General features: G+C 33.2%; 1 protein-coding gene across 2 annotated transcripts in view; it reads right to left on the reverse strand.

Moving 5' to 3' along the window:
* LOC117108259 (transcription factor ETV6-like) overlaps positions 1 to 14,398 on the reverse strand; it is a 30,624-nt gene that overhangs the window by 3,649 nt on the left and 12,577 nt on the right. For both annotated transcript variants that reach the window (XM_033250233.1, XM_033250231.1), the window contains 3 exons: positions 13,247 to 13,471; positions 12,215 to 12,424; positions 124 to 237 (listed from right to left, as the gene is read on the reverse strand). In XM_033250233.1, the coding sequence (XP_033106124.1) occupies positions 124 to 237; positions 12,215 to 12,424; positions 13,247 to 13,457 (535 nt within the window). In that variant the 5' untranslated portion in view covers positions 13,458 to 13,471. The remainder of the gene's footprint in view (positions 1 to 123; positions 238 to 12,214; positions 12,425 to 13,246; positions 13,472 to 14,398) is intronic.

Raw genomic sequence — 14,398 nt, forward strand, 5'->3', positions numbered from 1 at the left:
TAGCGAAATGTACAGAGAGGAATTGAAACCCCGACCTCAAGGTTAGGAAATGAAGCGTTCCCGCTGCGCCAAACCACATGTATAGACAATGGAGGTATACAACCAAAAAATATTGTACCATACCTTGATAATGTCTTCTTTCTGGTGAGCTTTTTGCAGAGCATTTTTGCAAGGAATTCGAGGTCATGTTTTGCTGGGGCTGGGTTGGAGCTCTGATGTTCTGACACATGCTAGGATCTGTGAAAAACAATAAGATTAAATTAAATGAGATTAGAATTGATTTAATTATTGCTATGTTCTCACACGGCAGCTAACGGTTAGCAGGATCCGGATCCTGCTAACCGTTAGCTGCCGTGCGTCCATACGAGAAGATCCCGATCCGGATACCAAGAATATGATGATCGAATCACTGGAAATTGTAAACGCGTACGTGTGATTGGTTGACGATAGAAACGAGCTCAACTTGCTAACCATTAGCGGTATCCGGATACCGTTAACGGTTAACGCTAACCAATCCGTCATTCTCACACAGGTGCTAACGGTTAGCGCTAACGGTTAACTCCCGATCCGGATACTAGGCCTCTCGTGAGAACCAGGCTTATGATTATTGTGACAAGGTTACAACAACTACCCACCTTGTACACAAGTCTCATATTTCAGTTTACAAATGTTTAAATATAATAAAATATAGAAATGTGAAATACAAACAGAAACCATAAAGCAATTCACCAGCAAGTCTCACCAATCAAAACATATAATTATTTCACTGTTTTGGGATTTCTGCAGATATTATTCTCCTGAAGACGACTGAAGCACCTTAATCGAAACAACAGTTCTTTTCAGAACTATCGTGGTGTACCGCTAGCACTATTATATATAATATATATAATTACCAGCAACATATTCACAGTATCAATGAAAACAACAATCACATGAAAATAAGATTGCAAAATTCTATATAGGTTATATATTGTGATAAAATATACAAACAGCAATATGAAATGATTTGTTTTGATTGATTGAATGTTTGACCTTTGACAAATACAGTACAATTTAATACCAGAAATAAACTTGTAATTACCATAGTGATCAAATAAATGCTCCGGGTGTTTAATGTTGAGAAGGGTTTTTGAGCGGGCATTTACTTAAGGGAGGCACTTATTCAAGGGAGGTGTATATTTTTTTTGGGTGTAAAACGGATATGTAAATACTTAAATAAAACGGCCCTTACTTTCACTGTAAATGTGGAACTACAACACATAATTAGTGTAAAAATGTGTTATCGCATGATCATAAAGACTTAATGATTGCAACCAGGTTTAAAAAAATGGAATTCTACTGGAGTAGAACATGAATAGAATGTGTTGAGAATGATGTTACTTTTATTAGATTTGTTACAGCCATTTTTTTTTGGGGGGGGGGCATTTATTTGATTAGCAAATGAATGCCTCAGGACATTAATTCGAAATGAGGCACTGGAAGGGCTGTCTCTTATACACACATTTATTTAATTAAATATGGTATTACATACAACTAAATATATAAATAAAGGCCTTGAACTGTTGAGAGAGAACATAATTGGTCTAACAGGCTCTTCTTTTAATATTTAAAATTTAAAACCTTTTAAGACGTCTTTATATCATTATACTGCATATCGTGTGGGTACAATCTGGAAAAACTTTCACAAACTGAATTAAACAAAGAATAGTAATTTTACAGGGTAAAATTTTTAATTTTCAGTGAGACAAAAAAAAAAATCAGTTTTTGTTGATTTTTGTAGGCATTTTTAGCTTAACAAAGACAATAAATCTTTCAGATTGACACATTTAAAAATCTGTATTCTTTTGATAAGAGAAGCAAAGGAGCGCACCCATTGTTTCATATTGTCCTACATATTCTTTGAATACAGATGGCTAATGCTGAATTCCGAGAAGCCATGGTAATTTACTTTGCATCTTGCAATACTGTATAATAACAATTCTCTCTAGAAAGCATTGACTTATGACATTTAGTTCCAAATATAGATGTATTCCAGATTGCTTTCAAGTGAATTAGGAAACAGGAATGGGAATACAACAGTACATTCAATCTGCTTAAGAAGCCCAATCATCATACTACTTATTAGAAAGTGAAAATGCTTTTAAATAAAAAAAAGGTAATTATCATGATTAATATTTTGCATTAATCTGCAGGTGATAAACCTAAAACAAATGCCAATATCATAATCTATTTATTAACCTGAAAAATACCATGTTGCATGTCTTTAGTTTAGTTTAATAGTACTGTATACGCCCCCTCACCCGCTTGCGTCCCCAACTGGAAATTTGCCGATTGAAAGAATTATGTTCAAATAGTTGAAATTCATTCATTCACATTATAATTCCCCCTCACTTAATCATCGCTACTCCCCACTTAACCTTCATGTCCCATTATCCCCCACCCTAATGTCATTAAAAAACCATAATACTGGCTAGTATATTAGAATACTATACAAAGAAATTCCATTTTTTTTTTGGTTTTGGGTTAAAGTGTAACATCTGCTTTTCCATGATGGTATGGCTTGAATAGGTTGAAGATGATTGTACTTTCCACAATGCCATCTGACCTGGCCCAGACAACTAAACTCAAAAGGCATAAACCACTGCACACCACCAAAATTTATTTAATTTTTCTTTGAGGCAAGACTTTTTTATACCTTGTTTCATGTACTTATTTTTTTAAAGATCATCGGAGGAGGGCGGAATAAAAATAAAATTTTGTTTTCTTATTTAGCAAATAACAAAACATCGGAGGAGCAAATAAAAATAAAATTTTATAGGTGAATGTAAAATGGGATGGTTAAATGCTTCAAATTTATATAATTAAGAAGAAATAAATACATATTTTATCTTTGGAGATTTCAAGGCAGTGGAGGGCGTAATAAAAATTTTTAAAAAACTTTAATCTTTTTCTGAAATTTCCATTTTTTGTGGCAGCGGGTGCGCTAATTGGCCAAAAATGAAATTTTATTTTTATTCGAAATCATCAATATTTGCGTTCGACGGGTTCGCTAAACAAGGCATAAAAAAAGTCTCGCCTAAACAGTGTAATAATAGGATGGTTAAATGCTTTAAATTTATATAATTAGGAAAAAATATACATATTTCATTTTTGGAAATTTTAAGGCAGCATCGGGCGTAATAAAAATTTTTAAAACTTTTATTTTTTTCTGAAATTTCCATTTTTTTCATGGCGATAGGTGTGCTAATTATTGGCCAAAACTAAATTTTATTTTTATTCGAATTATCATTATTGGCGGGCAGCGGGTTCGCTTAACAAGGTATAAAATAAGTCTCGCCTAATTACCTAAACTAATCAATATTGTAAATAAAGCCATAATTTTAAGGTTTTCAGGCCTGTTTTCTTCCACAATGATGGAAAATGGTAACAACAGTCACTTATTGATCAATATTAACATAAACAATTTCGCAATTAAATACTGCCATCAACAATGAGCTAGTGGCTGCTGTTACCATTTATCATTGGTTTATTGCAAAAGGAAATACAGACATGAACAATTTTCAACTTTATCTATCAATTTACAATATTATTTATTATTTCATAATCGGAGCGTATGAAAACGTGTACAATTATAAAAAAAATAATGCTTATTAAACTTAATCGACCTTTCTGGAGTGTTTCCGTTAATAAAACTTAACTGACGAATCAGAACAGGGCCAGGAATGTGCATGTGTCCTACAAACACAGGTGTTTACGTACCTTTACGCTATTGATTTGTGAGGCCTTAGCAACAATATCCAAGGGGTGGAGCTTAGTGGAAAGTTCCATTTTGAATCAAAATGGTATTCAAAGGTATATGATGGCATGCAGTAGTGTACTATGGTATGTTCTTTTTCTACATTTTCTAATGTTTTTTAGTGAGACCCCCAGATGACGGTGAATGACTTGTAAACAGCTCACTGCAAGCCTTCCATGGCGCTACTACTCACCTCACATGACTCTGATCAACAAACAAAATCCCTTGACATTGTCAACCGATTCTTTTGAACATAAAATGTATGGTTAAGAATAACTGTGACTCACTCACTTTTAATACCGGGCTGATGAATCGATCGATACTTCAATAACATTTGTTGTGCATTTAATGTAGCAGTAAATTCATTTACAAGACTTTAAGTGGGCAAGGATTTATTGAAGTTGGTCTTGATCAATGCCTCCCTCGAATAAACGCGGTGGGGTGTTTATTTTTTCTTTGAATAAACACCTCTCTAAATGACTAACAAAACTGATGGATCATTCTTAGTTCAAATTTTATTAATGTTCTACTTCAGTAGAATTACATTTTTGCAACCTGGTTGGAATCAGTAAAGTCTTTATAATCATGCAATAACACATTTTTACGATGATACTGTATTTTAGTTCCACACTTACAGTGAAATTAAGGGGCGTTTAATTGAGTATACAGATCCAGTTTACACCTTAAAAAAAAAAAAGCCTCCCTTAAAAAAACGCCTCCCTCGAATAAACACCCCATCAAAACAATAAATACCCCAGGGTGGTTATTCAGATAAATACAGTAGTTGTCTCATCCCAAACAGTGGTACCTGTATGTTACAACCATTCAACTAATCACTTCCTTGTCTAGTTAAGTCACAAGTCCTGTTTATGATGGAGATAATTACACTGTTTAGGTTTATAGGGAGTGACACCTTGTAATTTCACTTTGTATTATGCAAACCAAGTGTTTAATTATTGCTTCCTCTCTCTAAATAGATCTTCACAGACATAATTTGATAATGAGTAACAGTAAAATTACCAAAACAATGTGATCATAAGGCAATTTAAACTGAATTCATGATTAATAAACAAAAAACTTATGATACAAGCAAGATGGGCACTGCTGTGGCTGCTAACTTGTAGAAAAAGATTTTATTTTTAAAATCTTGTACAGAATTGATCAATTCCAGGTTAAAATTCATGCATACATGATTGTAGAAAAAGTAATTTACTACAAGTGCCTTGGGAATGCAATGTAAACCAGAGGGTTTTAAGCCTGGTTCCACAAGAATAAATAGTAATCAAAAATGCTTGTGAGTTGTGGTTAATGTAACTGCTTTTGCTACTTAATGCTCATTTAAATTTGCGTCACTGTTCAATATATAAACCGTGTTTGAATACTAAAGAATACAGTGGTGCTGCATTGACAATTACAGGGAGCTTTTAAATGTAATAATTACTTTAAGCATATCCTTATTTGAAGTGCAATCTACAAATAAAGCAGTCGATGGCCCAGACAAAGGTTCCTTTAAGAAAATTTATCAAGTACAAGTTATAAAAACAACATTGGTTAAAGATATAATACAACACTTGAACTATTTACTTTGATAGTAAAGTAACATTAGCTTTTAATCGAAAATTGGAATGAGAAAACATTTCATTTCGTTTCTATTTCTTTGCATAGACCTTTAACATGGGAAACAAATGATAATCAACAAGGAAATTCGGACAAATTATGAGAATGATTAAAATGATTTGAAATATTTAAAAAACTGGATTGGATTTATTTGGTATGAACAACAAAGGATAACCCACAAAAGTTCATATGTACTTCCATAAGGGTGGTTTTGGTGGGGTTTGGACAGTACACCGGGTGACAATCCCCCACTCTTCTTCGAAGAGTGTGTATTGCGTACATTAACATGTACAATGCCATATTCCACACATGACCAACAGCTGAAACGTCTCATCCCAAATACGGTGCTGTCTTTTTTCGCTGGATAAAAACACAAGGAAAACAGCAGATGGGTTAGAACAGGGTACCAAAGGATTTCCATGGTTCAGCGCACACACACAGGGACTACCACCAGCTTTAGCTATGTTAGTTACTCTCAATATTTAAACCATGTTGTGATAACTATAATAATTTTAATAACTAGGCCTGGTGCTGATCATAGAAAGCAAAACCTATGACCTGATCAACTCTATGGGAAGAGGTTTCTATCAAAATTCTTAGTATCAAAATTTTCTATCAACTTATCAATTTATTTAACAATCCAACATCTGGATTCTTTGGACACAACCACTTAGTCAATATACTGCAGTCAAACACCAGTTCAATAAACAATACCTCAATAGATAGTAATACTATCCCTTGTATAAATCAGAAAAGAAATCTCTATGACCTGATCAACATCAAATAAAAGGTCTGTATCAAAATTCTTGGAATCAGAATTTGTAAGGATCCGCCAATATATTTGACAAAATAATTTATTAGTTTTTTATTGCAGTTAATTTTAAATTTTATATATTGTAAGCCTATTTATTATCACTATGTTATATGGGTACCTCTTAAGGATCAGGTTGTATCCTTGGCAATCTGTGAACTTAGTCTTCAATTCATAAATTATTCTTAAATTTGCATAAAATTATATTTAAAAAAAACCATTAAATCCTACATATGCTTTGTGGTAAAAAGGACTTTCACTCTTCTTCTGAAGCGCAAATGGAAGTTTCATATATTAAATATTGATAGGATATTCCTCCTAATATTTCAAGAGAAGGTATGCTAAAGGGAAAGTCCCTAGAAAATCCAAAGCCATCAACTCTCAGCCCTCATGTGTGTTGGTTTGTTTTCAGGGACCTTACTTACCAATTATAGCTTATTGGCTGGATTTCATTCATTCTACGCAAAGGTTAACATCAGACCTGGCATGGTTACTGCACACTATATCGGATTGCGTTTCCCCCTCCTTGTACACTACCTACGGTATGTTGAATCCAGGGATTTTTGTCCAGTTGTTATTGTCTATTTTATTATTATACCCAAATAACAACAGAGTTAATGTCTTAACAGTCTTAGAGTATATAGGCCTACTTTAAAAATTCAATTATTCATTTTTTATTACAACCAGGTCTATAGAGGATGATCCTATAAACAAAACCCGTAAGGTTAGCTGATATCAGCTGTCTTTACCTGATGCTTTAACTAAGGCTATGTTCAGATTTACTCTGACTTGCATTTAGAGTAGCTGGATTAGACAGGCAGAACAGGAAGTCAAATTTGCATATTTATGAATCGGAACCAGGAAATTATTTCAAAACACTTTGCGCGTGAGACACACAATTGAGGAGAGTGATCACTCTGATAGTGGTATCCTGGATGCAATGCATGTGGAAGGAACAGAAGCTCTTAGAAGGGATAAAAACTCATGAAAATGGTAAGGGAGGAGAGAAAAATCTAGACATTAGTATGATTTGAAGGAAAGCATCTTTTCCACAAATTATGCTATTAATTCGCAGATAGCATGATTGTTTTTAAATAAGAAAATAAATTTAAAATTAAATTTAATCAAAACATTACATTCAAAGATAATATCACACAATCACTTTGGTATTATAATCTAAAAATAAATCCCATTATATTAATTTATTTGAAAGGTAAAGCAGTTTTAAAATTAATTACAAAAAAAAAAATAAAAAAATTTTAGGTTGACTTCCTAAAATTATTTTGCGTATAAAAGAATAGCGTTAATTATTATTGCCATTCATTTATTGTTATTTAAGACTGAACCAGAAGACACTGCAGCAATGGCCATTTGCATATAATTGTATTCCCCTCATGTAAGTTAATCTGAATGTTTGGTTCCTCACCTATAGAAAATACTTATTTTCCTGGATTCTATCCAAAAAAAGCAGCTGAAATGGTTCTATTAACATATATAAAAGTTTAAAAATAGTCCATGAAACAGCATATCCGCTGAAAAAAAACGAACACCCTGTATCACAAAGCACAGCCATCCTCTTCCAAGAATAATAATAATGATTAGCTAAGAATGAGTTTGGGCTTATGAAGGAAATTTAAGTGCACCAGACACCAGACTTCAAAAACATTACCATTGTAAATTATACATGGCTTATGCATATTTGAGTATAACAGACTTGCTTACATCAGCCCATGATTGATCAAACCTATGCCCCTAATGCTGCTAGAAGTCTTTCTTCAAAAAAATCGGTAAAAGAAGGGATTTCACATTTTCATTTGGAAGGAAGGAAAGTGGTTAAAAAAAAAATTGAGTTTAACTGGATAACACAGCCATATTTACATAATGGGAAACAATTAATACTGATACCTATGGATTATGATTATAAAATTAGATATGGATGAGTGTGTACCTGCTACGTGAGGCAAGAAATTGAAGGTTAGATATTACAGCATGCACACATAGGCACTGGGAGGTATATTAAACCACAAGGACAATAAGACATTCAATTTTTGGGGACTTTCCCTTTCAATCTCCTACAATGAACTCATTTTAGAGTGGACAGTTTGAAATGCACGTATTATTTAATAAGGAAGTTAAGTATCCATATAAGGCTGAGACTTGAGCTTTTTAAGGATATTCATAAGTCTCAAAGGATGCACATTTTGCAGAATGCTTCCAAGAGCTATCTAATTTGCATAATCTAGTTGGGACCACTTCATCTGCTCCTATCCCTCCCAAGGGATTTTATCCCTCCCCAGACATATCCTCCCTCACATAAGCACTTACTATTCCCAATGAGCTTTGTATTCCTTCCAAAAGCTACTATCCCTCCCAGGAGGTCTGACCACTTTCTGGAGTTCTTCCCTTGCATTCCATTGCTTGTGTAAAAAATAGCAGTTCTTGCAAGGAGCTGGCATTATTCAGCTTTGTGGGATGGTAGGAATGTGAGAAAGAATGGGCTTCAACAACTTGAAAGACCACCAATGGATGGAGAAAGAGGAGTAGGCAGGCCAGGAGACTCTTCTTAGCCCTGAGGCATCAGAGAATGGTTTGGTATGGCTTTGAGAGATAAGTGGAAATCCATGTCAGCCAAGCTTTCTTCCAGAGCATTTGTAGCCCTCACGTTTTCCTAAGGCACTCTATATAATGTGCGCACACCTACAATCTTATTAAGAATAGTAAAACTCTGCATACTATAGGAAAATTATTATACGAAGGTTAGATTTAATTAGATTTAATGCTTGAAAAAATTTATGAATGTATTAAATCTAACCTAAGTATAATAATTTTCCGTTAGTGTACGATGCATGCTTTACTAATTGGTCAATCGCCGTCTTTTTTTAAATTTTAGTTTTTGATAACCAACTGTAGTAGCAGTCATCGGTGGCTATAATGATATGATCAGTATATTCTGTGCGTATTTACATTTAGCTGTGCGTATGCTAATTTGTGCTTCTGCAGTACACGTCAACTACACATCAGCAGTACAGTATGGAAACTATGAATAACTCTTGTAATTTGTATTGTGTTAGAAAGAACTTGTTTGTAATTCTATTTTGATAGACATTCGTCAAAGAAATAAACATTTCAGCATTCGACAGAGAATACAGTTACTGACGTTTTTTGATCGGTGCATACAGGTAAAAATCGTGCGACAACTAGATAGGCTACGGCCTAGTAGGAGGAGGCCTCGGCAGCCTTCACGTCTGGCCATAGGCCTGTACATCTAAATTTGTTCCTTGAGTCTTTAAAATAGGTCTAGACTATTCCTATTAAACATTCAGCTTGTTTTGTTTATGAAGGTCCATTGATTCAATGAATTCCTTAATTGTTCATACTAAATACTGAATTTGAAGTAACTTTCTTCGGGTCCTAATTAAGCTTGTTTACGAAAGAAATTTTCAATTACAATCCAATTTTCATTGCAGTGTCTTCATGATGACGAAAAAATGAGAATTTTTTTTTTTTTGCACGCAAACCTGAAAAAAATCAAGCCAGGCGTCCACTATTAACAAATTAGTGGACTGTGAGGGATAGGTAAATAACATTGGGAGTGGCAGTGATGACGTCATGATTGACTTATAATGCATGTTAGTAGAGGAAATACGAGGATCATAATAACTTGTCAACAGTGCTAATGCCTTAGCATGTTGCAAACCACTTTCATAACATAAGAGCTCTAATAAAAATATTGACAGACACACTAACAAGAAATAGCCATTGATACATGCTTAATCCTTCATCATTATACAAATGCTTTGATGGCATTCATGCATACCTAGAATAGGGCGTTGAGACTTCGACATGATAATGGTGTGCAATTCATGTGTAAAAATTCTTGCACCTAAAAATAACACCAAATCTAAGTAGCTTAAATTGCTATGGTTCAAGGTGAGAGGACAATCAGAGAAATTTGTAAAAAGGTTTCATAAGCTTATCAAAATTACAGACATTGATTCACAATCCATTAATCTGCCATGTGATTTTATTCTGGTAGAATGTGCCAGGTTATTTTTTTCTTTTGTATAGAATCATTACTTCACTGTAAACGCACTATACTGTACAAGAAAGGAAAAAAAAAAATAAAATAAAATAAAATAAAACATAAAAATATAAACACTGCGAGGAAGTAGAGATGGTATGGGTAATGAGAAGGAAATGGAACATAAATAAAAAATAATAGAATGACAGACAGTTGGTTATCATTCAATCATTATTGTTAACTACATTCACAACTCTACCTTTGAACCTATTTCAAAGTACAATCCAAATGCAATTTCTCTTTCATAGAATTATTCAGGGTTTACACTTGTTGCCAAAAACAATATCTAGCAATTTGGATAATTCGGTATGAAAGTAATTAACCAAATAGAAATTCAGGTTTCATTAGGATTTGTCTATTTGGCTAACGACAGCTTAACAAGTTGGCTGCCAGCGACGAGTACACTCACCCACAGGGTGTTGCTGAGGGTGCCAGGGACTAGTATACTCATCCCTGTACACTCGAGCGGCACAAGTGGGGGCGCCCTTTGAACATATACCAACCCATGCAAAAAGTGGACGAGATAACTCGCACTTGGTATAATCAATAAAACGTTCTATCACAGTGCCGTCGACGAGTATACTTGCCCCCCTAATATTTTCCCGTCAATTTATTAGACATTATTTTGATGATATATGACTAGATAAAATTTCATAAAAAAATATATTTGTACATGTAAACTTGTTTTGGCACAGGGGAAGGAACCTTAAAAAAAGGTCTGGCAGTCAACGTGTTAAACACTGAATGTATTTATCACATGATAGTAACATTGGTATGGAGACATACCTCCACTAGTGATAATATATTTATCAATCTTAGTTATACAGGTCAGTCTCAGGTTAATATTATATAATACTATATACATATTCAGTATATTCTTTGTGTATCGTGTTGTGCAAATGTTGTGTAATATTTTAAACTTGTGAAAGCATACAATCTGATATTCTTTTTAACAATAAATGTAATCAGTCTCTCAATCTGACCTTGGATACTGTAACCCAGCAACTTAAATGCATTACTGTACACAAGTAGATATCATCCCCCAGAATGATAGCAGTGTGTCGTGACGGCTTATACAAGCACTTATTTCCAAGAAATTGCTTTCTATTTCCATGCGAAAGGTAAACACATGAAAAGGTTACCAGCCTTGAGTTGTTTAGTTTAGATATAAAAGCAAACATGATTTACACTGCAACTGACGATAAAAGTCTGTGATAAAAATTGTTATACTAAAAACAAAAAAACAAATGGTTTACTACCCACTCCCCTGTTTCTATTTTGGGCTGACACCTGATTTAAAAAACAGTTTTACTTCCAGAAATAAGAACAAGGAAGAAAATCCTGCAGGGTCATTATACAGGCTTGCTTTGAGCTCATTGAATAAATTTAAATAATCGATATAGAAAATATTGTCACATCAGACTTGATAGTATGGGCAGACATTAATGAAGATGATGATGAATTTTTATTATTAACAAATAATAAACAGCATTCAATAACCACTTTATTTGAACATAGGTCAATACTCAATCAATCAGTTAATTAATCTACCAATTAATCAAGCACCCAATCACCCAATTAATCAACCAATCAATTTAATCAATCAATCAATTTTTCCAATGGAGCAAAATAAAAATACTCAATATACTAGTCATCTTTATCGAAATCAATAACTACCGTATAAACAAAATTTGCTACATATTTTAAAGGCCAAAAAAATTAACATCACATTTAAAAAAAGTCTGTGTGGCTATGCTTACACCGATGTGATTGAAATAATAATGCGCTGATTGGTTGACTTGGCTTTACCGGAACCTTAAAAATAATTCTCACTATCTTCATGCACTACATATTGTTTAAAAAAAAATGTTTCAATCATACATGAGATGTTTTCCTGAACAAAACTTACCTTTAAGCTGCAGAAGTTTTTGAAGATGCTCATACAAAACATCGCCAGCATAAGGTGCGCGGTCATTGAATCCTTCTTTGCGTAGGAGACACAGTGCTTTTCCGTTCATTGCGAAACGATCAAGTTCTATTTCATTTAGGGAGAACTCCTCAACAGACCACTTCAGCCACGTCTTCACATCTTCTTTCGTCCATAAAATTGGGTATTTAGCTGTGAAGATATCATAAAAATGAGTAAAATTGATTACTTAGTTGTAAAAAATATAATAAAAAACGAGTCCATAAAATTGGGGAAGTTCATTCATTCATTTTTCATTCATTATTTTTATTTCAAAACACAACAGCAAGGTAAAAATACAATCAAAACAATCGAGAAATATAAAAATATACAATTCATGATAAGGTAAAAGACATTTAAAAAGGAATGCATACACAGTAGACCTAAATATTGCTTTGAGATTATATTATATTGTTGTTATTACTACCACAGCCATTATTATTATTATCATTATCATTATGATTACCATTATTATTAGCATTATTATCATTATTGCCATCATCATTTATACTACATTGCAATTATCATTCCTTACAAGATTACTAAAATAAGTTGTAAAAGCCATCATGTACTTTGTAGCAAAGCTAAATTGTAGTAGCTGTGACAGTAAAGATACCATATCTTATTTTAAAATAATGACGTTGCTATATTTGTTATATTCTGGTTCAAATATTTCACAGGTATATCTTGTCTATGTCTTCTTGAAAATGAAATCAGAAATTAAATTAATCTACTGGATTGTGAAAGGCAAACTGTTATCAATGTTATCATCTACTCTACGACAGCGTAAATTTCATAGAATTTTGGCGTTGCTATTACTATGATAGAATACAGTAATATATTATTTATTGTTCGGCCAAAACACCTTTTTGAGCAAACCACATTGACAAACTTAATAATCCCCCCACCCAACATTACAATCGAAATGACAATGGAACTCCTAAAAGCAATTCAAGATTGTTAGCTTTCACTTACATATCGGACACTGAGAGTAGGGCGACGCTGATGGCATGGCAATGGGCTTGGCTACTGCAGATCCATACTCCGTCTGATGGTTGGTGGCTGAGTTGTTATGGCTAGTAGCAGTACTGCACAGGGGCAGATAGTCAAAAGTGTGGTAGGGCTGTACCATCATGGTCTGGCTCAGTGGATGTAAAGATGACGGCGATGTAGGACCTGAATTCATGCTATCAGGAAATACTAAGTATAAAAAAAAGGTATCATGAAGACTGAGCGCAGTGACTATAGGGTGGTTATAAGCATCAATAGTATGACTTGCAAAGATATTTTTATCCTGGGAAAAATGTCAAAACTGTTAGATGATTAATAACATAACAAATTAATGATATAATAATGTATTGTAACTAGGCTAGAAGAGATGAATTATACATTTCTTTAATGATGTATAAATATAAATTATAAAAAAATAGCAATGGAATTGCAACAAAAAGATCATATTCTACTCTTTCCAACAGTGCAAGGAATTCTTACCAGTCAGTGGAAAAATGAGTATATTTTGAATTTTTAGTTTAGTTTTAACTTTGGAAGGTATGAATTGGTTAAATTTCCTAAAATTATTATTATTATTAATTGTAGATTGGAGATAATATTTTTGTGGAAGTTATAATATTAAAGTTCCTGCAATAATAATAATTATTAATTCAAATTCAAAACTGTCAATTTTATTTTTATACTATTATTTTTTTTCTACTAAATGTTCTTAATTCAAATTGTTTCCCATATTGTATAAAACTTTCTCAATGTTTTGTATCTCGTTAATTGTAGTTTTTATTTTAATTAATTTTTCAGTACTGTACACATGTATCATCCAATAATTTATGCTAATTTTTATATTGTACTATGTTGATATAATCAATTGAATTGGAATATTCCTTTTATAGTCAAGTTTGGCACTTGGACAAAATTGGAATATAACAATGAATAAACTATCTCTGATACCTTGACTAAAGCCGCAATCGCACTGGATTTAAAATAGGGAAATTTTTACCGAGACTGTGGGTAACATTCCAATGGGTAAACTTCCTGTCGTTCGCACTGGGATTTATCGACGTGGTTAGTTTTACCACAGGCCATGGTGAAACTAACCATTCGTACAGATTCAACTAT

This window comes from Anneissia japonica, unplaced genomic scaffold (genome assembly GCF_011630105.1).
Source record: "Anneissia japonica isolate Jap-2015-1 unplaced genomic scaffold, ASM1163010v1 scaffold456_len727751_cov192, whole genome shotgun sequence".
NCBI classification, from domain to species: Eukaryota; Metazoa; Echinodermata; class Crinoidea; order Comatulida; family Comatulidae; genus Anneissia; species Anneissia japonica.